General features: G+C 27.2%; 1 protein-coding gene across 2 annotated transcripts; it reads left to right on the top strand.

Annotated features, from left to right (window-relative positions):
* Positions 1 to 607: 607 nt before the first annotated feature.
* Positions 608 to 16,730, top strand: Sec16 (endoplasmic reticulum export factor secretory 16). 2 transcript variants are annotated; one of them, XM_089228022.1, is made up of 24 exons: positions 608 to 789; positions 902 to 984; positions 1,038 to 1,505; positions 2,800 to 2,884; positions 3,042 to 3,960; positions 4,057 to 4,191; positions 4,349 to 4,414; positions 5,208 to 5,279; positions 5,343 to 5,479; positions 5,561 to 5,717; positions 5,774 to 5,856; positions 6,048 to 6,183; positions 6,279 to 6,396; positions 6,462 to 6,633; positions 9,931 to 10,100; positions 11,180 to 11,297; positions 11,362 to 11,576; positions 11,656 to 11,907; positions 11,997 to 12,095; positions 12,149 to 12,368; positions 15,187 to 15,383; positions 15,457 to 15,582; positions 15,651 to 15,795; positions 15,933 to 16,730. In XM_089228022.1, the coding sequence occupies exons 2-24, from the start codon at positions 925 to 927 to the stop codon at positions 16,052 to 16,054; spliced, it is 4,272 nt and encodes a 1,423-aa protein (XP_089084148.1). In that variant the 5' UTR covers positions 608 to 789; positions 902 to 924; the 3' UTR covers positions 16,055 to 16,730. The 2 variants fall into 2 exon arrangements, with proteins under 2 accessions (XP_089084148.1, XP_015369832.2); XM_015514346.2 differs by having other exon boundaries at positions 609 to 789; positions 5,340 to 5,479.
* Positions 16,731 to 27,734: the final 11,004 nt, after the last annotated feature.

The raw sequence follows: 27,734 nt of genomic DNA, 5'->3' as shown, positions 1-27,734 counted from the left end.
TAGTCAATACATTAAAGACAAAATTACGTTTTCTTAAACAATGGCCTATACGATTTAAAAATTCGTCCATTGTCAATTAATTATCACTTAATTTTACACATAAATATTGTAATTGTAATTTTTTTTCTGATTCGTGTTTTTTTCTCGCGCGTCCCATGTCATGTAATGTTTTTTTTGCTTTATCTACCTCCATTTCTTCGCGAAATTTGATAATCAGCTTCCAAATTTTTGAATGACTATGCCCGATTAATGCGCAAACCTATTTTTCCAGCTTTCACAAATAGTAATTAAATAATTATTAATATTAATATAATTATTAATAACAGTGTCTGGATTGTAATGTAGCCTCGTGTACGTTCAATGTTTCAGATGGATACAATTTATACATTTTTCGGACTTTTCGGTATTGAACTCTAGAGCCTAGACATTTGTATATTTTATAGACTGTATTATTATTTATTAAACTTACTCTGTGGTTACAGAAAAATAGCCGCCATATACTATGGAATATGGATGGGTACAATATTATATTTAATACAGGAATGTCAGGAATGGTTGCACTGTGTCTTGGCCCTTGGTCTTCATCTAACCCTAATGGCCTAATATTGTACTTTGCATATCAATTTTTTCAGTGACGTGAACGATTCAACTTTTTATAGATTTGTGAAAGTAATGGAATATTTTGAATATTTCTACTTCACGTAGGTTATAATCGCGTTTATTATGGAATCGTGTTTAATATAGGTAATATATATTGTACGGTGAAAATATAAATCTTCAACTTAAAGGGTAAGATTATTTTACCGATTTTGAAATCTAAGTATCATTTATAATGGTATCAACCTCTCGGTTATTTGCAAATAGATAAGCTAGACTTTAATAAAAATCTATTTGTAATTAGAGCGTAGACTTCAAGTACGGAATATGTCCAACAATAACTTTTGGGGTAATTTGGATTCGTATTCAAACTTGCATCAGCAACCAGTAAGTGTTTTTCATTCTTTGATAAGATGCATTTAAAATTTTGACTTATTTAGGCTGAAACTTCACAACCAAATGACGAATGGAGTTGTAGTACAGATGATTGGAATTATATTGATCAGTCTTCAACTAGTAAAAACACTAATTCACAGAAGTTTAATTCTACTTTAAATTCAGATTTAACTCTGAATAGCTATTCTATACCAGAAACTCATGATGGAACATCTAATTCTCTAGTTAATTCAAACAGGCCAACCTATAATTATAAAAACGGAATTGAAAATGAACAACATACCTTTCCTGTTAATAATTGGTTCAATAAACCTGAAAGTCAATTTGAACAAATAACTAATGTCCAAAATATATTTGTTAATCAACATACTGATAATAAAAAAATTGACAATATTATTGAAACTGAGGACAATTTCTGGGCAGATGTTGAAAATAGTGAAATTCTTCCACCAGAATCATTTCAGAATGAATCACTTCAACTTTCAATGAATAATTTACAAATAAGTAACGAGGTGAGCAAATTATGATTTATTAATATAGGTTAGGTTAGTAGGTTAACATTAAAAAATAAGAAATAATTAATTGTTAGTGAAATTTTGTCATATGGTATTTTTGTAATTTTAAAACAGTAAATTCGTTATCTAGCATTAATTTAAAAAAAATAACAAATTTAAAGATTTTTAGTGAATTGCATCAATCTTATATTTTATAGGTAGGCTTATTTATTTTTTAATTCATATAAGGGATTTTTTAAAGTTATGTTTATAGCATCACCTGATATCAACCTGTGCAATCGCCACACCCTATTATGATCCTTAACGCCAGTATTTCAATAAAGAATTGAGTAGGTAAATTGTTTTTAGATTATGATAGTAAAAAATACTGTGGTTAATTCATGTTTTTAAAAATAATTAACTACCATTATTTAATATAAAAAACGTACTTTTTTGCATTAGATTTAATTTCCAACTATTGTTGTTTAATTTTCATTGACTGACACAATCTTAACAAGCTTAAAAAAATCATGTTTTATTATTCATCACTAGGGTTCGAGACTTATTGCATTTAAAATTATCATAATATGTAGTCAAAATCGTCAAAATATACAGCAATTTTTTCATTTTGTATTTGAAAAACGCATAAAATAAATGATTAAAAAAAAAATCTAAAAATTAGGTAGGTGCATATAAGTCTAAGAGTATAGGATTCATTTGGTTTTATTGCAACTATTACAATTGTTGATTTTTTTGATAAAATGGTTGATTATTATGTGATAAAGAGACTATCATTGTAAACAGACGTCATGTTAGATACGACAGACTACGACCATCCAAGATCCAATTATGATTTTTCCTAAAAATTTTATGTTAATAAAAATCTGAAATATTCCTAGATATGCTAAAAATTGCTTAAACATGCGCTTTTCTTAAAATATGATGAAATATGTAAAAATATGCAAATTCAAACTTTGAATTTAATTTTGTCATTTCATGAAACAAATTTATAACTCGCCTAGAATAATCTACGACCACTACAAAAAAAAAAAATGCAAATGCAAGAATAGGGTTCATCACATTTTTATTAAGAACATCTCTTATTTTGCTGGACCAACTCATTATATTTTGTAGTTTAATTAAATTGACTTCTCTTTCTCACTTATATTCATACTGACCAATATAATTTATATCTAATTGTATAGATTAAATTGCTTCTTTAAACATCATACCACAACATGTAACTGTTGTATGAAATCAATTAATTTAATCACAATTTAAGAAATAATACATATTTTATATAATATTTTAGGTAATACCCTCCAATGTATATGAGAAAAATGTGAGACATAAAGATACTGAAATCACAAAAAACAATTTTGTAGAAAATGATGATGGTATGTATAAGTATAAGTCCATATTTTCATTCATATTCATATGATATATCTTTTATACACAAAATGTATATTAATATGTTATAATATATGATCGAGAAAATAATTTTTACTATATAAATTTGTTTATAATATAAGTTTTAATTTGTAACTTTTTTAGATAGACCACCAGTTGGACTTGATCGATTAGTTACTGGTCAAACAAAATCATTTGAAGATTATTCTAATCCTGAACCATGTGGTCCGCAACCATTTGATGTCAGAACAGTACTTGGCCAATTAAGTGATGATGATATTCCTGTTAAACGACATGTAATAGGTTCCCAAATTGGAGCCAGACCAATTGATAACAATTCAAATTTTCAAAGTATTGATAACAATTCAATTACTTTAAAAAAGCTTCCGTCTTTAGAACAATTTCAAAATCAGTTTGAAGGTCATTCTCGACAAGTTTTACATAGGGATGTTGAAGATTTTGTTAACCAAGCTAATGATAGTCAAAAACTGGATGATTCAGCTAGAAATACTTCTGATATTGATAGAAATGAATCAAAATCAGAAATAAAAGAACCTATTACAGTCATAAAGAAAAGTCGCCCAAAAAATGATCGCGATGAACGGACTGGTCCAGATGGTTATATGAATGAATCAAGTCCATACTTACGGTCAACCACTCAAAACCAAATAAAACCTATAGTAGATTCCCAACAAGATAATAGTCTAAAATTGACAACTTCCACTCAATCAGAAAGCAATGAAAAGTTTCAAGATTATGACAGAAATGAAAAGCGAGTAGAGAAAAAGCATTCACTACCCCCGCCTGGGTTTTGTAGAATGGTTGAAGGTAATATTGGAGAAGATTCTGTTCAAAAGTTGAACAGGATGCCAAAAACTAACCAAAAAAATGACGAACGACAGCGACGACATTCAATTGATTCAGATTCATCAGTTCCATTAACTAATCCTGTGTCAGAAGAAGGTCTTAAGAGTATCCGAAGAGGGCCCCAACAAAAAAAATACAATAAAAATTTGGAGCATTTTCACAATCGAGATCGAAGACATTATCGACATCCTAGAGAGTAAGTAGAAACAAAATAGCGCTATTAATTGTTACTCATAAATTTAAAAATAAGTTATAATATGAATAGTTGACATAACATGTTTTATATTAATAGGAGTGAAGAAGATTATTTTTATGAAGAGGAGGAAGAAAATGCTTCATTGAGTCCTGAAGTAGAACCTGAATATCGATCACACCGCTCTCGAAACCATCCACCCAAGCGATACAGACAAAGAATGCTTAATGAAAAGTATTTAATATTAACTTTTTTAATTATAAATATTTAGTGAATTTTGTTTGTTCATTGAATATTTTTTAATTTGCAACTAACCAATTTTGCCCTTCCTTTTAAATATTTAAATATTTACATACCAAACTGTTGCATGTTTTTGTCCTGCTTTGCACAGCTACGACCACTCGGACACAGAATACCAAAGTGAATATGATGAATATGAAAGGCGAAGGCGATATAGGTAAACATTTTAATTAAATTAAATTAATCAAAAATTATATATTCATCATTTTAGTAAATATATTTTCCAAAATTAAGTAAAACAGTTTTAACAGTTTTATCTGTAAAGCTCTGAAGATTTTTTATTTGAGAACCGAACTGCTAGTAATACATTTGTTATGTAATCAAATATTTTTCTAGTACATACATTTGAATATTATATTCTTAATAGTACTTGTACTATATACATTTCACATGCATATACAACATTTCTTAATATTCTATATATTAAATAATAAGTATAATTGTCTTAAATTATTATGTATTTTAGTCTTTGTATCGGCAGATGGAGATTTTTTCTGCACCAAATTGCTTATTCATGTAAATTAATTTTTTGGTAACAATTTTTAATGTTAATGTTATGCAATGAGTGATTGTTTGATTTTGTTACATAATAAAATTACTTTAATATTGGAGTGGTTTTTATTGAAAACTGATTATGATAATATTATTAATAATTTTAAAAATATGCACAGTTCTATTCACTTTTTATTCTGAGATATGGCATTTAGTTCCGTTACTAATGTTATGTATTTTTTCCAGAAATCATTCAAAGCTAGTCAAAAAATTTTAATTTAAAATCTAATTTAGATTGTAATTATGAATTTGTTTCTTTTCCTTATTCAATTTTTTTCTTTTTAAGCACGGATAAGACTGGTCTTCAAACAATTAAATTACATTTTATTATTGTCATAAAACTTTGACCTTAGCCCTTACACTTTATAATATGGTTCATTTTAATATATTATTTTCAGGAGTCCAGAATCTGATCGATATAGAAGACATCCCAGAAGTTATCGTGATAGAAGATACCAAGATGAAATGAGGTATTATTGAATTAATGTTAGATAACCTTTTTCATTATATTTATAAATATTTCTTCTTAGTAGTCAATATTATAGAAGAGAAGACATCAATTATCGTAACAGACCTTCTAGTAGAACAGATTCAGATTATCATAGAAGATATTCACCTGTACCATTTCAAGATTATTCAGCTCATATTGAAATGCTTGACCCATTAGAAAGTATGTTAGACTAATGTTATTACACTATTTTGCTGTTTTTTATAATGTATAGATTCATTGTTATGCATATTATTATTTTAGGGAGGAGTTTCCTTTTAAAATTCAGAGAAAATAACCCTAAAGCATATACTGAATGGTACACAAATTATAAAGCCAAAGTTGAAATGCAAAAATTGATATCAAGAACTAAAAATGGTTCAGAATGTAGTACACCAGTATCTACTACTTCACATGATGTGTAAGTTATTGATGTAATATTATTTTATAATATAAATTAATGTTTTGTATGTTTAGAGGACCTTTAAATCATATGGCTAGACTTGAAAAAGAAAATCATCGAACTACTCCTCCAAGATATCAAAAGTATCATGTAAATGGTAATTTAAAATAAACTTAAATTTTTATTATTCATTTGATCATCTCAAGTTTAATAACTTCTGTGAATTACGTGTTATTTAAATACATAACCATTACTTGTGCCCGCAAAAAGTAATGATTTTTTTACTTTTCATGCTTGTGCCAAGCACAAGAGATGTCCTCCAGTAATGAGAATTGAATGTTTTTTCAGTAAAAATGAATATGGGTTTTGGAAAATTATATGTGTTGGACTCATCAAATGCAACTATAGATGTTTTCAAAGCAATGCCAGGATTGGATAACGTTGATACTGCAGAACTTTTCAGATTTCCCACTCCTTTTGTATTGTTAGTTTAACAATTTTAGATCATCCAATTTTTTTGTCAACGAACTATAAAAGGTATTGTTTAATAAATTACTAATCACCTTAAATATTTATTAGAGGTAAGACACACAAAAATGCTGTGGCTCAGTATTTGAATAAACTAGCAGATGAAGCATCAAATAATTCAGAGCGGCTGTTGTACGAATTAATTTGTATGATAACTAAGCGTAATGGAGTAAGTGAAAGTATAGTTTGAATAATCAAAAGTGTTAGTAGTTATATAATATATTTTGTTATTAGATAGTTGATGGAACTGATATATCAGAACTTTTAATGGAAAACGTAGCTAAATTCCCAGTTGAGTGTATATTATTTGATAGTATGAGCTTAAAGGATACTAAGGGAATGTCAGTCAAACCATTAAATAATTTTAGAGAATTGCTTTTACAAGGCAATAAATCTGAAGCTTTAGGTATGTGCATATTTTTATTAATTTATTTACAATGAGTTATAAGAAATAAATAAAGTCTTTATTTATGCGTTTGCATATTTTTCTTGGTTGATCTTATTATATGCTATGTAAGTAAAAAAAATGATTCACATTAGAAAAAAAAACAAGATTTAGAAACTTAGTTTTATTTTGATACATTTTTTTCAGGGAACAATTAAATTACAATTAATATTATTGGTTTATAATTTATTATGGTAATATTTATATTGTTTTTATGGGTAAAGCGAATATCTACAGGGAAAGATAGTACATACTTGGTTCATCTATTATCACCACCCTTATGCTACATAAATAGTATTTAATATTTGTTGATAGAAGAAAATACCTTTTTTTTTTATAGATATTTATTAAACATAGTAGATAAATATAGTACATGCTATTTGATAATTTTTTTTTATAAGGAAAATCTATGAATTGTCAATATTTATTTGGGGGAAGGGCTTACTATGATAAAATAATAAATATTATATATGTTTTGAAAATCGGTCAGAAAAAATAAAACATACCTACCTAGCCCAAAAACATATTTATTGTTAAAAACAAAGACCTTTATAGTAGTTATATTATTGTTTTATATAATACATTATTTCTAAACCTATTTCATGAAGTGATATTAAAATTATCAAGTCTGTAAACAAAATGTATTAAAGTTTTACCAAATCAAATTTAAGAATGTTTAAATATTAAGAAAATTTAGATTTTAAGTTAACTATAAATTAATATATTAATACATTAATATATTTTTATTTTTAAATAAAACCAGTTCTTCATATAAATTTTTATTTAAATTGTTTTAGATTCTGAGCGGAGCGATGAATGTACTGATTTTACAATGATGTGTTCATTTATTTTTTTTTTGTATATACAATAATTTGTCGAAATAATGCTTTGATTTTCAATTGCAGTAGCTTTTCTAGTTGAAAAGTGAATGAAGTTGCTGGGTCGGGTGATCAAATTTTGAAACTCCCAGTAGTTTTCAAAAGTATTGAAAAAAACAAAAATTTAAGGAAAAGCGGAAATTTTTATGCAAAATCAATTTTAGATATTGGCGTAACTCTAAAGCAAACTACTCTAGACACATGCAATTTCTACTGAAAGTTTTTTCTAGCATTTTCTATGATTGATAAAATTTTCAAAATCTTTTTAAGTTATCTTTAGACGATTTTAAATTTTAAATTTTTAGTTTTTTTTCTATAAACAACAATAAAATTTTATTCGTTGGGTAAAAAAACTTCAAAATTTAATCCAAGGCTCCTAATATACAGTGTTCCGTGAGGATTTCCGATTGTGATATCCTCCCCCTAATAATGGAGATATCGAAATTCTGGTTTTGTAATAAGACTCACAGGCATAAGAACTACAATTATTTCACATTTTAATTTACTTTAAAGTTTTGGTAAAAAAGTAAAAATACATTTTTTTATTTAATTATTTCTAAAATAAAAAACTATAGCCATTTTGTAGAGTTAATTTTTCTGAACATTTCAAAATGTTATTTTTGGTAATTTCCTGTTTATTAATTTTTTTAGTTTTGAGGAAAATAGCGAATTATTCAACTCCATAGTGTAAATGCCGTGCTGTATTGTCGAACGTTTTCAGTGTGCATTATATTTTATTTCTTCAAAACTAGAAAAAATCAGGATATTAATGAAAATAAAATTTTGAAACGTCAATATTTTCAGATAAATAAATTACTAAATGGCTATCTTTAATTTTTTTCGGAAATAATTAAATAAAAAATATATTTTTAAATGTTTTACCAAAATATTAAAATATTAAAAACATTAAAATTCCTGTTAGTTTTATAACAAAACCAAAATTTTGATGTTTTCATTATTTTGTGAGATACTGCAATGTGTAAATCCTCCCAGACACCCTGTATAGTCACAATGTTTTTTAATAATCTATAAATGTTTGAATTTTGACAAAATTACATAAAAATTTGAAAATTAATTTGAGTTAGATATTTTTTTAAATTTATTGTTTTAAATCTAAGATTTGAAAATTAAACAGGATTCTTCATAAGTTTGTACTTTTATCAAATAAAATGTCTATCAGAAAGTCAAATTAAATTTCTATGAACATTTGAATTACAATATTGAATATTCACTCAATTTCTCTTCTACCAATATTCTTATTTTGTTGTTATTCGAAAACAAATAATTTCAGAAACTTGAAATTTACTCCATATTATGTTTATCTTATAAATTCCTCTACTTGATAAAATGTTCAAAATATTTCAACAATTTTTAAGTTATAGACCTTTGAAATTTTACGTTTTTTTAGTTTTTTATTCTCTAAATTTAAATTAAATTTTATTCATTGGGTCAAAAAACTTAAAAATTTAATACAAGGTTCCCTATAAGTTGTTATGATTGTAGTTGGAAAATATTAAAAATACATAGGTACTCGTACATTCTTTTTATAACTGTTTGAAGTTCAAATTTTGTTAAAATGTATTTCATTAAAAATTTAAAAATTATTTAGTTGTTAAAAATGTTTATAACGTTTAACTTTTATAGCTCAGGATTGAAAATTAAAGTCAAGGTTCCACATAAGTAGTTAATTCTGCGGCTAAAAATTATACAAACATAGTTTTCTTTTATAGTTATTTCAAGTTCAAAAGTTCAAATTTGAATGAAATTACATATTAAAGATATTTGTATGAAATTTTAAAGAATCAAGAATAACAATTTTAGACATATTGTTGTAATTTAAAAATATTATTCTTAGGTACTTAAAATTTCTTGACTATACTTTGTTTTCTAATATTAATAGGTAGTTAATGTTGTTAATGACTTATATGAATACTTTATAATAAATTGTGTATACCTACCATGAATGACTGAGTGAGTCAGGTACATAATGAATCTGATTTGATTAATTTGCAATTCATTTTAAAGGTACCTACATTTTTTTTTTTAATAAAAGCATTATAATTAATATAGTATAAAACTATAAAATATCCTAGAGTGACAAACCATCTCCGCTCAGAATCATTTTTTTTATTCAATGATATTGTATCATTGAATTCAAATTTTATACCATCTATTACATTTTGTTTTTAACAAAATAATCTTAATTAAATGTATTAAATACTTGTACATTTATTCTTATCTTATCTTGTTACTTTATTTACTATATATTATTTTTATATTAACTTTGTAAGTATGTAATAATTTTGTATCTCAGAAACCATACCCAATAATTCACTTATATTATTGTTTATTAATTTCTATTGTATATTATGTTTTATAGAATTTGCTGTATTAAATCAAGACTGGGGATTTGCATTTATATTAGCATTATATATGGACTCAAAGGCATTAAATTATGTTCGATCTAAATATTTCCAAACGATTCCACTAAATGACACTTTGCAAACATTCTTCCAACTTAGTAGTGGGAATATACCATCATGCACAACTGTAAGTAACTTTAACTGTATTTAGAATGTAGAAAAAAATATTTATCATATATTATATTGAAAAATGTATATTGTATTTATTTTAATTTAAAAAAAGAAATCATTAGGCGATATGCAATTACTAAGTTTTGCCATATAATATTAAATTAAATTGTGATGTTTGCCTTAAAAATTTATATTTTTACATAAAGCAATTGTGTATTAAACACGCTATTCTCTAACTGGGAATATCCAATACATACAGTTTTTATGCTATCATAATTGAAGAGTTTCCAAAAAAAGGCTTCCTAAAACCTTTTAAAGGTTTAGAAGCACTGTGCTATTCTTGTTCATAGTTGTCTGTCGTTAAGTGTGATAAATTTAAGAATCTTAGGAAAATTTTTCCAACTAAACAATAAAGATTTAAAACAGATAGACATTGACTGCTTTGAGTGGTTAATAGTGTTCTGTTAATTTTAAATAATTTTATAACAATCTTTAAAAAGCTATGACAGATATCATAAATTCTTAAATATATTCAAAGAATATATGATTTGGTTTTTATTTTATTCGAGGAGATTGGTTACTGACATTTGTTGTCTTTGTCCTTTATGTGCAATGTGGATCATGGTAAAAACTACTTATTTTGAGTCCTATCTGTATGGTTGATGTAGTGATTAAATTATCATTATAAAAATAAATTGGAATTGTATATAAGACTAATTTGTAAAATTTTTTTGTAATCAAAAGAGGAAAATTTATGTCATGTAGTTTGTGGAAGAGATACTGACTGAACAATTACATGTTTTATATTTTTTGTCTCTGTATTTACTATGTAGTACACATGAAAGACAAATATAGCAAATATTGTTACCCAATCCCCTTGATGTCAAATATAAAATCATCCCAAGTACCAAAACTGATGTACAATAGAGTATATATGTCATGTTTAAAAGTGCGATAGGTAGTGTGCTTACAATTAAAATATTCTTTATGTTGTTAAAATATATATATTTAAAGAAAAATATTTGAAAGATACATACATATAACATTATAATTTATAACATAGTATTAATATAGCTATGGTTTTTTTTATAAAAGTGTTGTACAGATAACAGCTGGGGAGATTGGAGAGAACATTTAGCGATGATTTTGAGTAATCAACAAGTCAATATAAATAATGCTCGTAATGCCACCATTCAACTTGGGGACACTTTAAGTTTGTGAATTTAATTTTCTAAAAAAAAGACATGATCTAAATTTGCTTCATTGTTACTTTTTAGATGCTAAAGGTGACGTGTTTGCTGCTCACTTTTGTTATTTGGCTATACAGATACCATTAGAATCAATTGGATTATCTTCTAAGTTTACGCTTTTGGGTACATCTTCTGATAAAGTATTCAATACTATGGTTACAAATCGTGCCATATTATTAACCAGTGCTTATGAGTTTTCAATGCGATTAAATCTGAGCCATTTTTATATTTCTAGTCTTTTGGTAATTAAATGTATTATTAATTATTAGAATTGTTATTTTTATATTTATATATAAAGCTTATAGTTTGAATTACTCTTAGCCTTATAAATATTTGCTGGCCATTCGCTTGGCTGAGTATGGAGAGTGTGAAAATGCTTTACATCATTTGGAAGCTATTGCAACACAGTTGATATCATCACCTGAACTGGTTAATATGGGATTTGTAGCCAATGTTGTGGAATTAAGTACAGATTTGTATTACATGCAAGTATCAAATAATAATTTATCTGGATGTATTGATGCATTGGATTGGTTAGAAGAATTAAAACGTATTTTAATGAGTTCTCAAAATGTAAGTAACAAATGATAAAATATTTTATTTATGTGTGTGTTTTAAATGTCATTTTGAATTATAAGTATGTATATTTATAAACTTTTTAGAATTATAATCCTGTAGAACGCATATCACCAATACAACAAATAGACAATTATCAATCACATCAAATTGAACATTCTGTTGTACCTAATGAACAGCAAACTGTAAGATTTAAAGTAATTTGAATTGAAGAAATAATCTTAATATGAATTTATAGGTTCCAGATTCAAGTATTGATTATTCTATTAATTACCAAACACCTCTTATTCAAGCACCACCTATTCAAGCACCATCTATACAAACTCCAACTTTTCAAGTGCCACCTATTCAAACACCTGTACAAACTGTTCAACAGCCACTTCCTCCTCCAGTGAACCCTTATTGGCAGCCAAATGTCGTTTCACAATCAACTGATCTTCTACCGCCACCTCAAAATGGTAAATTTTAAATTTGTAACTAATATATTTTACATTTTCAACTATACATTAAATTAGTGATGTAATTTTTTTTTATTGAATATTTTACTATATACTGTCTTATAGTTGTATTCTTTAAAATCTATTTCTTAACACAGTAAAATTACAAAAAAATATATACATTTTTTTTTTTTTTAAACTAAAACTCACTATATTTTCATATTTACAATTTTAACGTATAAAAATAATGCTTATATTTGTTTTATTAAAAAAAGTCTATGAATATAAATATATTAAAAATTCATGTTTTTAACAGTAAATATTTTATACATTTGTAGAAAATATTATGGTTTATAGACAATTTATAAAAACAATTAGAATAATGCTAGGGTGTTTGTCAAATTAGTAAATAAATGGTTTAATCAATAGTAAATTGGTGGTTAATTTAAAATAAATATATATTATTGTATGTTTTATTACATTTTTGCTTTCCATTCTATAATATGTGTACAAATTAAAATTAGCTTTGTCAGTTGTCCTTAGTGACTTGACAGGTTATGTAAAACAAAAAATTGGGCTGTTCCTTAGACAAACAAAAATGCCTGCTTTAATCAAATCACAAATTATTGTCATTAAAATATAAAATTTGTTAGTAACTTGAAAATAATAATACTTTTAGTATTTTAAACTTGTGTATAACCTTTTTAATATTTATTTCCGTCTTCCAAAACCCTTTTTTTTTTAAATGGAATTTTAAATTCAAAGGGTTTTCAAGATCAAATTAATGAGCCTTTTCTTGGAGTTGTGTGGTGTATACAGAGATATCCTTAAATATTTTTGTTCCTTACAAAATTAGGTTCATACACACTGTAGAAATTCTGCAGTAAGTTATTATTTAGTTGAGCGTCTCATATTTGTATATATAAAATATATTCTTTAAATGATTAAAGAGGAAAAATTATATAATATTTTATGATTAGTACTTAGGTTAAGAGGACGTGATACCCGCATGTGTTGTCTCTGTCTTACAAGTGCATTATATAGTAAATTTTACGTTCAGCAGAACACGTGTAGCTCCGTTTGCTTAAAAATTAGAGTGAATTGATCTCTTATAAAATTTAAGATATGATTGTTATCTAGTCAACCTCATATGCTTTTTAATATATTTAAATTTTAAAGGAAGTTATGAGTATTTTAAGATGCACAAAAAATTCACAATTTTAAAATACTCATAACTCGCTTTAAATTTGATATAAAATAAAAAGCATATGAGGTTGTCTAGATAATAATCTTACCTTAAAATTTTATAAAAGGTCAGTTCACTCTAATTTTTAGGTTAACGGAGCTACACGTGTTCTGCTGAGCGAAAAATGTACCATGTTACGCATTTGTAAGACGGAGACAACACATGTGGGTATCACGTCCTCTTAAGTTGTGACTGAATTTAATAAAATCCAGACAAGATACAGATATCAAATTTTGAGAACTTGTCTTCCTCCGTTCACCTCGACACAGGAAAGTGGTTCATCATTATAAATTGTATTCTAAAAACTATAGTTCTATGCTTAACTCACTTAATACAGCTTTTGTTGAAGTTTCTTAATTTTTTTTATAGATTTAATCCTTTAAGACATTTATTTGAAATTTTGAGGAATAATTGAGAAATTTTTCGAGTAGATAATACATAGTACTCTATGAAACTTGAGGCTATTTTTTAAAAAGTCAAAGATTTGAAAGGTAGCCATATAGAATACTTTCCTTGCTTTGTTTAGGACATAAACATTAAGATATTTACATGGATTACTTATTAAATAATTATTTAACTTTATCAATCTTAAAAGACAAAATATTACACTTGAAATTAGTTTAGCAATATTGTAAACAGAATTTTCATTTGTAAATTTAAAAAAACAATTTATAATTTTATAATCATTATTAAATTAAAGGATTTTATAGTTTAATGTACTATCAAATTGCGAAAATTCAAAAACTTTAATTAGGTACTTAAAGTTTTTCTTGCCCCTTGAAATGTTAAAAAGGTTTAACTAAAGTATTTAATTCAAAAAACACATTTATTTTTATATCCTTTGATATTCAAGTTATGAAGACTATTGTATTATGTTATGTGCATAGTAAATACAAAGAAAATCATTAAAAAAATAAAAGTTCTTTTAATTTCCTTACACAAATCATAATTATTTTTAAGTTAAGGTTTCTATAATTACTGAACTTTTGAACTAAATACAGATATATCTTATTATAGCCTTATCCGGTTCATAGAATATTCAGAGACTAATATGTTGTGGTATTTTCCACTTTAATTAGTTGTTTTACTAATTAGTATTATTTGTATAGTTATAATTAATTTTGGCTGTAAAACAAAAGTCTGCATATTATTTGAGTGGCCTAGAAAGTTGTATTAATAAAATGGATCTATAAAAAAAAATATGTAAGGTTTAGGATATGATCTTAAATTTAAAGTTTTAGTTATATAATATTGTTAATTACTGTTAGTATTTTATTGTGTTAAAAGCTTTAAATTTATAGCTAATATATTATTTAAGTTATGATTATTAATGGATGCAATATTTAATTACTGTTTCTGTGAAACTGAAAAAAAGATGTAACTTAGAAAATAATTGAACGATAATATTTGTTTACTCATTTTTTATACTACAATGTTATGTGATTATTCTTGTAATTTAACAAGAATTAAAATTAGTAGGGTAATGGAACCTGTTATACACATAAGTAAATTTTCAAGAGACATAGGCACAGCATTAAAGCAATATATGCATTTTTTATAGCTACAATAATTAAAATATTTGTATTTTCGTAGAATATTCACAATACTATGATCCTACATCAATGGTTATGACTGGGGAAGTAACTAGTCATAATAATCCAAATGAAATGACTTCAGAAATATCAACCATCGCTTCAGATCTCACTTTAATGGCTGAATCAGAAAAGACAATATCAACAGAACCAAAATTTGGATTTTTTGATCGTCAAATGGCTGAACTAGAACCTAAAGTATGTTAATATATTGATTAAGTTCACATAAAATTAACAATCATAAAACACTTTTAAATTTGTTTGCTGATAGGTGTCTGGTACAGTTGAAAAAAAATCGCAAAAAAAAAATTTTGCAGACGATAAACGCCAGCAAAAAGAAAAGAATTCCTGGCTCGGAGGGTTGACTAAATTTTGGAAGCCTTCAAATAATATAGATGTAAATAACATTAAAGATGTTTAAATATTTTTTCTAGATACTTAAAGAATATTAAATTGTTTGTTTAGTCTACTGGAGAAAATTTTGGTGCCGAAGAACCAATTCAACAACAAGCTGCCCCTCCTTTAGATTCAGAACTACAATTTAATCCAGTAGCTAATAGTTCACCGGCCAATCAAAATCATAACCAATTTAAAATTCAAAGGAAGCGAGGTACTTATCAATTAAATGATGGGCTGTAGCCTGTTCAGGAAATTATTTTCCATTATTTCATTATCAAGAACAAACAAATAAGAAAATTAATCATTTAATTTGATTATACATCATAATGTAATCTTTTATTATTTTAGGTGTAAAGGATATGTATGTAAACGTTATGAGCAACAGTAAACCATCAGAAAATACATTATCTCCAGATCCAATATTCCAAATAAATCAAACGCCCACTACTATTTATAATCCAACTCAATAATTAATATACATATAATTTATTTATTTGTATTTGAAATCAAGGTAATAGTAAATTTTAGTAGTAATAATATATTAAAATATAAAACATTTATATTACTACAGTTATTATTCTATTAATTAAAATATCAGGGAATTAGGAATGTCTATATTTTTAATTTGTCTACAGTATTTTTATGTATTTTTTATAAATTCCTATTTATTTCAATTATAATTGTTGACCCAAATTGAATTTTGTAAATTTAAATTAATTTCAAAAGTTTTATTAGCTCAGTTTTATTCATATACAACTTTTGATGGATTTATATTATGGGTCTTGAAATTTATGTTAGTGTATTATTATATTTCTCAAAATATATGTATCAACTATATTATAATCATTTTTGTAAATCAATTATTTGTTATTTTAGTTTTAATGTTATAAATTTTTATTTTGATGGTTGGGATGTAAATGTAAATGTGGATTTGTATGTATTATACAACATTTTTATTTATATGTTAAGGGATTTGATAGAATAATAAACATTAATTGAACTATTGTTTTATTTATGTATAATTGTTGACTCATATCTTATAGTTATTAAGAATAGTTAGTATATTAAAAATTTCAACCAAATTACAGAGTACAACCAAAATACTTGATTACTTACTTAAATAAAAAATATATTATCTTATGTTAATTATTAATTTATATAATCTTTGATATATTTTATAAGATAAGTAAAAAGGTACAGTAATTAATAATTATTTAATAAAGACAAAAAAATATTGAAAAAAAACTGGATTATAAAAATAATTTGATACCACATATATATTATTTTTTTTTTATTGTTACAGCTTCAACTACAAGGTTATTAGCTTACAGTAGTAATATTTTAAGTTAAATTATAATATATTATAACCTATTTACAATAGGTTAAAATTATATTATGTTGTACATTTCAATTTTTTTAGGAAGGAAATTATTTTTTCTGGATTTGTATAAGGTCCAATGGCTTCATAAAGGTTGTTTGGGGTTGCGTGTTCTTTTTTGGATTGAGTAAAAAGTTGACAACGAATGAGTACGTGTTTAACGGTGATGATTAAGTTGCAAGACAGGCATATGGGAGGTTTGGATTTTCCCATCAGGTATCCATGGGGATAGTACATATTATAATATAACTATGATGACTTATGTATATACGAGGTATTTTTAACGTAATTTAAGATATAAGATTTCAGATATATCCTTATTAAAGCCTTACTTCCTTAGGCTTAAAACCTACTGTCTAATATTTAAATGTTATAAATTGCATAGAATCTGTCTGATCTGATAAATCTTGTTTATTGATGAGAAACAACCATTGAAGGGACTCTGCTGTATTAATAGGTTTCAAGTATAAGTACTTATAGTCTACATCAGTCATTAAGTAATTCATTGTAATGGGTGTGTTATTAAATTATTCTAATTGATAAATATTCTGATCGGAGAAAGTCTGTCGGGCTATAATTTTACTGGTGAACACTTTTTCTGGAAACTTATGTAAAATTTTGTAAATTGGGATAGTTTCGACTCCTGAGCTTATGAGCATATTTTCCAAAAAAAAAAAAAAATAATTTTATTTACTAATATAATAACTAACACAAATATAGTGTTTACAGATGAGCATTTTCTTTTAATATGTAATTATTAATTAACATGTTTACATGCGTTTGCCATTTATGTGTACCGATTACACTGTTTGTGTATTTATTTATGTATCTTAGTCCTTATAGGTAATAATGATATCTATAATATATAATAATATTATTAGCATCACAAATATTCTCCTCCTCTCCTAGCCTCAGAACATCAATGAACCGTGAAAAAGTCATAGATGCATACATGAAATTGTGTAGTAATTCAAACATTTCAAACTGCCATGGGTGTAGGTAGGAAATATTTTCGGAGAGGGTTTTTGTCTAAATCTATATTAATATGATAAAATTAAGAATCAGTTATTTGTATGTATTAAATAATATAATAATATTAAATAATACAATTGAATACCCATGGTCAATACAATATTTTGTCCATATAATTTACAAATTAAAAAAAAAAAAAAAAAAATTATAAGATAAAACTTTGTTTTCTTGGTTGAAGTTTAAAAATATTAATCACTTCTTCCGGGTCAATATTAATTTGACGATGAACGCTTAGCAAAGCAAGTCCAGTTAATCGTTCATTTCCTGTCGAATTTCTCAAGTATGAGTTAATACGTCGTAATGTTGAAAAAGTTCTTTCTGCAGTGGTAGTTGATATGGGAAGTGTAGAAATAATAGTTAACAATTGTTTTATATTTGGAAAAAAATCAGAATCACATTTTAAAAATGCTCCAAATGCCGAGGATGGCCTACAATCTTCTTTTTCTTTAACCCATTTGGATTTCCAAAGTAAATATTCTGAATTAAACTGTTGATGATCCGAAAGTATTGTCTTGTAAAAATCCCATAAATTAAAAACATCTTTCTCATTTGTAAAAACAACTTTATTCGGCATAATATTTTGAAAAGATAAAATTAAATCATGATGATGTTCAAACTTACTTTTTAAATGTGTTATAGAATGATTAAGAAACGGTATAAAAAGTGCTTTTCTATAATATTCTTCCGGCGTAGATTCTGTATTATTATCTCGATTAATTTGTTTTTTTGATTATCTTGGTACGCTCATTGTGCCACCTACATCAGTTAAAGTTTTCGAAGCCGTAATAAATATTAGGTTAAATTCCACCTCAGCATTTTGACGAAGAGTATTTAATGAATCAATGACAACTTGAACATGATCACATGCTTTGGTAAGATCACAATCAATTTTTTGTAAATATTTACACAGTGGAAGTGTAAAAGTAAAAACTTTTTCAGTTACGTTTAATGCCAATATGAAATCAGGTTTGATAATAGTTGCCAGAAATTGATGTGCTTTTTGTGATGTTTCATTATTTATTACTTCTTGGAGTTCTTCTAAAGTATGTATTATTGGAATGTACAATTCATGAAATCGTTTTATGGATTCGTGCTTTTGAACCCATCTGGTTTCACACATTGAAATTAATCTATCATGATTGGACTCTGGTAAAGAAGATTTAATATGTGTTTTCAGGGCCGGATTTAGGACTAGGCTACCTAGGCTATAGCCTAGGGGCGCTACGACTTGGGGGGGCGCTAAGCCGTGGATGGTGAATTTTTTTTTTGTAGATACTAGATAATATAATTACCATTTGCAAATTTAATTTACCGTCTACGAGAATTTATATAGTTGAACCTAAATATTAGTAATGAATAATGTTTATTATTATAAATTAGTTCACTGTTGTAAATATATATATATATATATATATTATATACATAATGTGATTGTGTATGGTAAAATGTGGGGTAACAATCACCGTATAAATAGTGTGTGATACATATTGAATATTGCATATAATATAAAAACAAGTTTTTTGTTGTGTCTATAAATCTAATTATATTATAATTCGAGCGGCAGCGTATAATACTTTCAGCGTCGACGGCAGTTTTAGTTAGGTACACTTATTTATAGCTTATTTATTATTTTGGTTTATATTTTTATCGCAATACACTCATTACAGTGTCAAATCACCAAGACTCAAGAGCCACTAATGGAAAATTGGACGGTTATATATATTTTATATTTAATATTATTGAACATTATACGATATTATTATTAAGTTTATACGCTCATTGCTCTGCAGTTTGTTGACTAGTTTTGTTTTAAATTATTTAATTAACTACCACCATGTCAAATAGTAAATTAAGTGGTGCACAAAGGAGAAAATTACAAAAAGAAAAATATGATAAACATAATAATGTAATGACAAAAGTGAAAAAGCTTGATCATTTTTTTAATGTTTTGCCATCTAATGTATCAAAAACATCAAAATCAAATGAAGCAGCCCCATCGTCTACATCTTCAGTTACAGAAAGCGATGATTCAAACGTAAAAGGTATTTAACTTAATTAAATATTTTAATATTATTAAGTATTAATAAGTGACAGACACAGAAGCTGCATTTGCGGCTCGTGCCGACGTGTGCACTGTGCAGGTGTACAGTTCAACAGTTGTACACATTCCACATAGAATTTTAAAGATAAAATAGTCAAAATGTATTTTAATTGTAATATGATATCTGTTAAACAATATATTTTATTCTATAATACAAAATAAAAATGTTATTATTTTATTAATGTTAATATGTGAATTATATGTATAGATTTCAATATTTCATCTTATTAAAAGAGATTTTATTAGACTAGTAATTAGTTATCAGAATAACTTTATCAGTCTTTAAGTACTGATATTTTCTTTTGCCGTAGGTACTCACAATTTTATTAATACTCGTATTTAAAAAATGAATTCAGTTGAAAATGTTTTTTATTTTTTTTTTTTAATTATTTTTAGTTACGCCACTGTTGCTTATTGTGACTGTAGATAAAAACTGATTTGATTGTGACAGTAGAAAATTTTAAGAGAAAAAAAAATTATTGCAACTTTTCCAAATTTAGACACTGCTTTGAAAATGTATCTAACCATTATTCCATCAAATGCAACTGGTGAAAGATCATTTAGTATTTTAAAGAGAATTAAAAATTATCTAAGTAACTTCATTTCAGATACAAAAGTATCTAGTTTGGCTTCATTTAGTGCGAATTCAGAATTACTAGAATCCATGAACTTCAACGACTTAATAAATAAGTTTGCAGCAACTAAGTCTAGAAAGCGCCAAGTATAAATATTATTAATTATAATAAGTATTATGGATGAAAAAAAATGCATTGATTATTTGTTTTTAATTATTTTGTAATTTTTTTTATTTAATAAAATATATCAAGAATAATATTTTTTTCTGTCATCATAATAAAATGTATTTTTTTGCCCTTCTGGTCTAGTATCTTATAAGTATCTTACTCAACAAAAATTTAGGACTCAATTTTTTAGGTTGACTTCAAAAAAAATTTAATTTAATGATTATACATTTTTGTATAAGGAGGGGGACTCTCAGCTCTTATTGAATAAATGATGTTCCAAGGAGTAGGGGCGTTTGGTTTTTATTAGCCTAGGGGCGCTTCTTAAGTAAATCCGGCCCTGTGTGTTTTTAATATATTAGTGCGTTGGGCAGATTTTTTAAAAAATGATGTAATAGACTTAACAGTACCCATGCAGTTTCTAATCATTTGAATTTGACAGGCATAACCGCATAACCAATTGCTAAATTTAGGGAATGAGCGCTACAATGCACATACAAGGCTTTTGGATATTCAGAACGAATAATAGTTTGTGCACCGTTCAAATGACCACTCATTGATGCTGCTCCATCGTAGCCTTGTCCAATCATATAATTTAAATTAATTCCATTTTCTTTTAGTCGTGTTATAATTGTTAATGCTAATCCACGGCCCGTCATGTCATGAACAGGAATGAATTCGAGGAAATCTTCACGAATTACATTATTAATTAAATCTATATATCTTAAACATAACGACATTTGTTCGACATTAGATATATCGGTTGTTTCGTCAGCTAGAACCGCAAAATATTTAGAATTGTTTATATTATCTACAATTTTCTTTTTAATAATTTTACTACATATATCAACGAATTCATTTTGAATAGAGGGACTTGTATATTGTAATCTACTATTGTCGTTAATAAATGATCTTCTAAGACAGTATATCGCTTGCTTCAACTCGAAATCGTAAAAGTGATCTAAATGTACCATCGTTTTTATTATCACAGTTAAGAACATTACCTAAATCAATTTTTCCTCTTAATGGAAGCTCTTGTCGACCACACAGTATTATTGTTTTTACAATTGAAGTTAATTTTTTCTTATTTATTTCAGCTTGACGTGCTCGTTCAGTATTTAATATATTGATAACACTTATTTGTTTTCCATTAATTACAGAAAGAAAGTTATCAGCCATTATTTTACAAGTATTATGATAGTCTTTTCATGTTTATTAGGTAAATATTTCTTTTGCTTTTCTCCAATTATTGAAGCTTTTTGAAACAAAATTACTTAGTTTTTGATTATTACCTTTACCAGAAACGTCTTTCGCAAAAATTAAACAGTATTTACAATAAATTCCGTTTTCAATTTTTGAATATAAAATCCAAGGGATTTGATCAATTCACTGTATTTGAAATTTTAGATTACGTATGCTTTCTATAGGAAAATTAAAATTATTTGGGGGTATCCAAAAATCGGTTAAAATTAATTTGCGTTCCGCGTCAGTCAAAATTTTATTTACAAAAAAAGATATAATATCATCATTACAAATTAATTTTGAAGATGATTCAATAGTTTTTTCCATAGTTTGTTCTTCATTTATAGTTTCAATAGTTTCTGATAAATTTGAATCAGAGATTTTATTTTTTTTTATAAATGTAGATATTGATGATTGTTTGCTCAACCTCTTCATCGTAGATTTTAAAAATCTAAAGAATATTACGAGAATATATTTTTAAAATTATTTTATAATGTTTTTATTAAATTCATTTATATTATTTTGTTTAAATAGATTGGTTATTAAATTTAGTAGCAAATGGTCACGACATATAATTAAATATAAAATAACATGAGTACTTACTAGGCTTTATTGTAAAGATTTTTCATTTAAAATTTTTTTTGCACACTAGTTGTATCTAGTACCTACACGGCTACATCACACTAACGACTAATTGAACAATATAAAGGTGGTTTCACACGAAGCGAATGTTCGCGGAGCGAACGCGATTTTAAATCGCAGCGGTTTTTATTCGTTCATTAATTTCGGATTCACACTAGACGATTAATCGCTCGATGTGAATGAACTACAAACATCATTTCCCGCCAATTTTTGAATCAAACAATTGATCGTTTATTTTACATCAATTAGTTGTTCAGACATCGTGGTTGTGTTTAGTTGTGTTCAGTGTTCATTTGCAGTCGTTCTGTACGTATTTTTACAAAATATATTATTATATTAGTTGTCATTAATTGTTTTTTATTAAAATGGATAAATTTAACACTATTGAAAGCGTTAAAATTACATACAGTCACAATTTGTTTTTAAAAAGTATTTCAAATTCGAATTTTGACAACATACGTAAAAATAACGAAAATTTGCAATATTTTTCGAGTTAGAAATTCATAAAGATTTATATTTTTAAAATATCAATACATGATTTTTCATGAGTTTGTCTACTATTTTCAAATAAAAAATTGTCCACCGGAAAGTCAAATTAAATTTTTATGAGCATTTGAATTACAACATTGAATATTCACTCAATTTCCCTTGTACCGATATTCTTATTCTGCTGTCATTCAAAAACGAATAACTGTACAAACTTTAAATTTACACCAAATATTTTATCAATGAATTCTAGATCAAATTTTCAACCTATTTCAAAATTGCTTAAATTATTTATAGATATTTGAAATCTCCCATTTTTTTAGTTGTTATTTTCTATAGATGTCGATAAAGTTGTATTCATGGTTCAAAAAACTTGAAAATTCAATACAAGGTCCAAATAAGTTATATGATATAATATACTACTGGGAATTTTCAATCTCGACCACTCAAAGGTATTAACTAGATTTATTTTTCTATCAAAAAATTTAAATAATATTTATAACTTACTGATATTCCATATAGATTCTTCCACAGATACTTCCATAATAAGTTCTACGTCGTAACTCATATTCATAATAAATTATGAATTAATTTTTATCAAAGTTAATATGATAATTACTAAAAAAAACCGGGTATACAATATAAACAATATTGTTACTTTGGTGATCAATGTTCGAATGATCGAAATTCGAAATATCGAACGGCGAACATTCGCGTCGGATATCGCGCAGTGTATATCAATCCAGTCAAAACAATATGTTTAATTTTAGCCGCTCGCGGCGAATATTCGCCTAAAATTAAACAAGACAGATTTTTCGCGATTGTTCGCAACTTGTATCCAGGCGATTATTTCTGTCTGAACACCGTAACTTAAATATAGATGTTTAATTTTGAGCGAATGTTCGCGGCGATTTAAAATCGCGTTCGCTCCGCGAACATTCGCTTCGTGTGAAACCACCTTAAAGACTTTAACGGAAACAATAATTGGAGACAGCCGCTAGCTGATAATCGCGGTCCGCCGATAAAACCCTTATATATTAAATTTATCTAAATGATTTATGGTATTTATACACTATACCTATTTTGTTATGTTATTACCAACAATTGCAATACAACTAGTATACAATGTAAATTGTGGTTTCCCACAAATTATACCTAGTACCTACATAATATGCGAGTTAATAATATTCTCGAACAAATTCACAAAAAGCTCAAGATTGTTTTATTTAATTTCGGGGGGTGTTTGAACACCCAAACCCCCCCCCCCTTACCTACGCCCATGCAAACTGCCTTATCAACACAGATACCTTTTTCTCCGTTTACAACGACCCCCTTCTAGCAATGGTCCCCTAAAATTAACACGCAACTACTTCATTCCAAAAAGAACAGCACTCCTCATGCAACAATAATCACAGTAATCTTCAACGAAATTTTACACACCGAGTTCTTAGATTTCAAACAAATTTACCCTGATGCTTCCAAAACCAATGTCGGAGTAGGATTTGCTTACTGCACAAGCCGTACTTCAAAATGCTTCTAATTATTCCCTGAAGCCAGCCTCTTCACAGCGGAAACTCAAGCCATCAAAAAAGCATTATTATTCGCAAAGTCAACGTCCACAATTAACATTCTAATAATCAGCGACTCCCTTAGCGCTCTTATAGCCATCGAAGCACCTAACCCCTCTAATGAGATAATTTACCAAATTCATAACATCATCTCGACCTAAAAAGTGATTGAATTCGTGTGGGTTCCCTCTCATACAGGCATCCCAAGATACACTGGGAAATGAGGTAAACACCTCGACCTCGTCCTCATTCATTACTACTCTTCCATATCAAGATATTAAAAAAAATCATAAACACACACCCTACCAATATGTGGCAAGCATCCTGGGATGAAATACCTATGTCTAACAAATTAAAATCAATTAAAAAGAAAGTCACCAAATGGCAATCTCAGTCTAATATCAACACAAGTACAAGAATCGGCCATACCAACCTTACCCATATACATATCATAAAACATGAAAAACATCCTCTCTGTGACCAATGCAACGAACCGCTCTCGATCAAACACATAGTCCTTGATTTCCCGTTATATGTCAATGCAAGAAAAATCTTGCCAGCCTTCTTCGACGGAGGAGGCACTTGGAGAACATAACACCCACCTGATCCATAGCTTCAAATCCAATATTGGCATCGACAAAAATATTTAAATACCAAGCTAAATCTGCGCATACCAAATATTATGTAAATATATAATATTGTATCTACAACCGCAGCTATAATGACCTTTTTTTTTTTTTTTTCCGTTAGTATCGAGAACCGGAGAAGGAACCATGGTGCCAATACTTCTCCTCCGGCCACCATGGTAAAAATAACCAATTACACATTTAAGTAGCTGCGACGGGCCAGTCTCCCGTTCGCTAGCTATTACAATAGGATGTACAATAATATCGAGAACTTGCCTTCGGCTACATTTTTTAGACACTTAACTATAGGTATGCGTAATTATTAATTAGTTCGGTGAATTCGGAGGTCTTTCTGCGGCCTGACGACTCCGTTCCTCATCCTCCTTCGTAGTAAGGATGTTTTCCACCATACGATAAAAAAGTTTAAAAACTTCCTCGGCTTCTATGAGAACCGCTTGCCTATCGATTGGATCCAGCGGCAGAGTCTCGAACACTGGACCGCAGATTACAGCTATAATGACCTAGCTGTTGAAGCCTTATTCTCAATAAAATTAAATTAAAAAATAATATTATTCTAAATGATCTTAAGTTATAATGCTATAGTAAAAATATTAAGAATGAAAGGTCACTTGATTATGTGTGAATGGTAAAATGAAATTCTCAGGTAAAATGTATGTAAATTACCTAATTTAGCGAGCTCAAATCTCGATTCGTATATTATTTACTATGATGACTAACAGAATGAAGCAAAATAAATAACTATAAATAAACGCGTGACCAATGTCAACCATTTAAATAGACAAAATAATAATAATAGTAAGAAGCAAAATATTTATTTTTATATTTTATGCATTGATTATTATTTTTTAGTCAGAAAGTCTTTCAATAATCATCAAGTTCGATGTTTCACATCTGTCAAGTGGATACTATTGTCTGTTTCGTCTAGTATCATGCAAAAATAAGAAGCTCGAATGCCAGTTTAAACTTCTATTGGTCTACGCCGACGTCGTTTGTTGCTGATACTTGGTTTATGCGTCTATATTGTCCAGTACCTACCTACTCTTTAGTCCAGCGGATCCCAACTTTTTATATACGCATATCCTTTACACATTTAGAACATTTTTCAGCAGGAACCGCTGCTAGTTTGTACCATAGTATAGTGTCTACAGTCTACACTATGTCGTGTCTCTCCTTGGCCATCACCTTTGACTTTTGTTTGGTCGTGTTAATTATTGAAAATATCACCACTACTTACATGATTTTTTTAAGTTTTCCATTTAGGCATATTTCAACATACATAATTGCATTCTATAATCTATCACTTCCGTCAATTTTTATTTATTAGAAAAACAGAAAAATACATTTAACAGAAATTCCGGCAGAGGTTATAGTGGTCGTGCACACGAGTACCTAATATCCACCGTCAATCTGCGACGATGTGTTAAAAATTATACTGAGAACATATTTTGCGACATTACAAATCGCATTCGGATCCTGATAATTACGTAAAAAAATGCAAGCTTTGCGGGTCCGTCAGCAAAAGCTACCAAGAATCAATGGTACATGGAGCTGCAGGAATCAAACTGTTTTATTGAACCTATAGGTAATGTTAGGTATTGCTATATTATTGTTACTATTGAAATAATAAACGTTATTTAAATGGCCAGCAAAGCATCAACACGTCTTGTAAACACATACGTATAAGAACAAATATTAACATTTTCGATTTTTTTTTTTTGTCAAAAGTTAGATGTTAGATTTATATTCACACGAACGAAAAATCTCCCTACATTCGTTCCCTTTTAAAAAACCACGTTATACAACTAGCGCTAACAAACAAAACCATTTTCTACTATGTTCCTAGTTAAAACTAACGTTTTGATAATATTTTGTTGCAAAAATGTAATTTTCCGATCCTGTTAACTTTCTGTTTTAGTTATGAAATTTGCTCGGAAAACTTTCTACTGCTAAAGTGCTAAATTCAAAACCAATTAAAATATTTTAGATAGTTGTGGAAATGGCTAGTAACCAGTCTCGTCAGAACTCAATAAGACATTTTCGATGTGTGAACAAAGGCCATAATGAGGCGTCCAAACATATTGGTTTTAATATAAATATTTCAAATAATAAATAACATAAACAAAAGTTAGTTTAGTTAAATAGAAAACGTTCTTTATAAATCTATAAAGTAGCTCTTCAACAATTCGATATATTTTTTTTGAAACAAGATTTGCTGTGTAAATAAAAACCAAGGATATGATTACTATGACGGCCTTTATTATTGGACTACAGCATTGACTATTGGCGACACTAAATTTAATTTAATATCAAAATT

Source organism: Diuraphis noxia, unplaced genomic scaffold (genome assembly GCF_037042655.1).
Source record: "Diuraphis noxia isolate RWA-SAM2 unplaced genomic scaffold, SU_Dnox_SAM2 contig0004, whole genome shotgun sequence".
NCBI lineage: Eukaryota > Metazoa > Arthropoda > Insecta > Hemiptera > Aphididae > Diuraphis > Diuraphis noxia.
This window is presented reverse-complemented; position numbering and strand designations above follow the sequence as displayed.

What these genes read in the sequence shown, in the direction of transcription:
- Sec16 (XM_015514346.2), top strand. Translation starts at nt 925, where the DNA reads ATGTCCAACAATAACTTTTGGGGTAATTTGGATTCGTATTCAAACTTG. An exon ending in TTTCCCACTCCTTTTGTATT is followed by an intron (nt 6,184 to 6,278) that starts GTTAGTTTAACA and finishes AATATTTATTAG; the next exon opens with AGGTAAGACACACAAAAATG. An exon ending in TTTTAATGAGTTCTCAAAAT is followed by an intron (nt 11,908 to 11,996) that starts GTAAGTAACAAA and finishes TAAACTTTTTAG; the next exon opens with AATTATAATCCTGTAGAACG.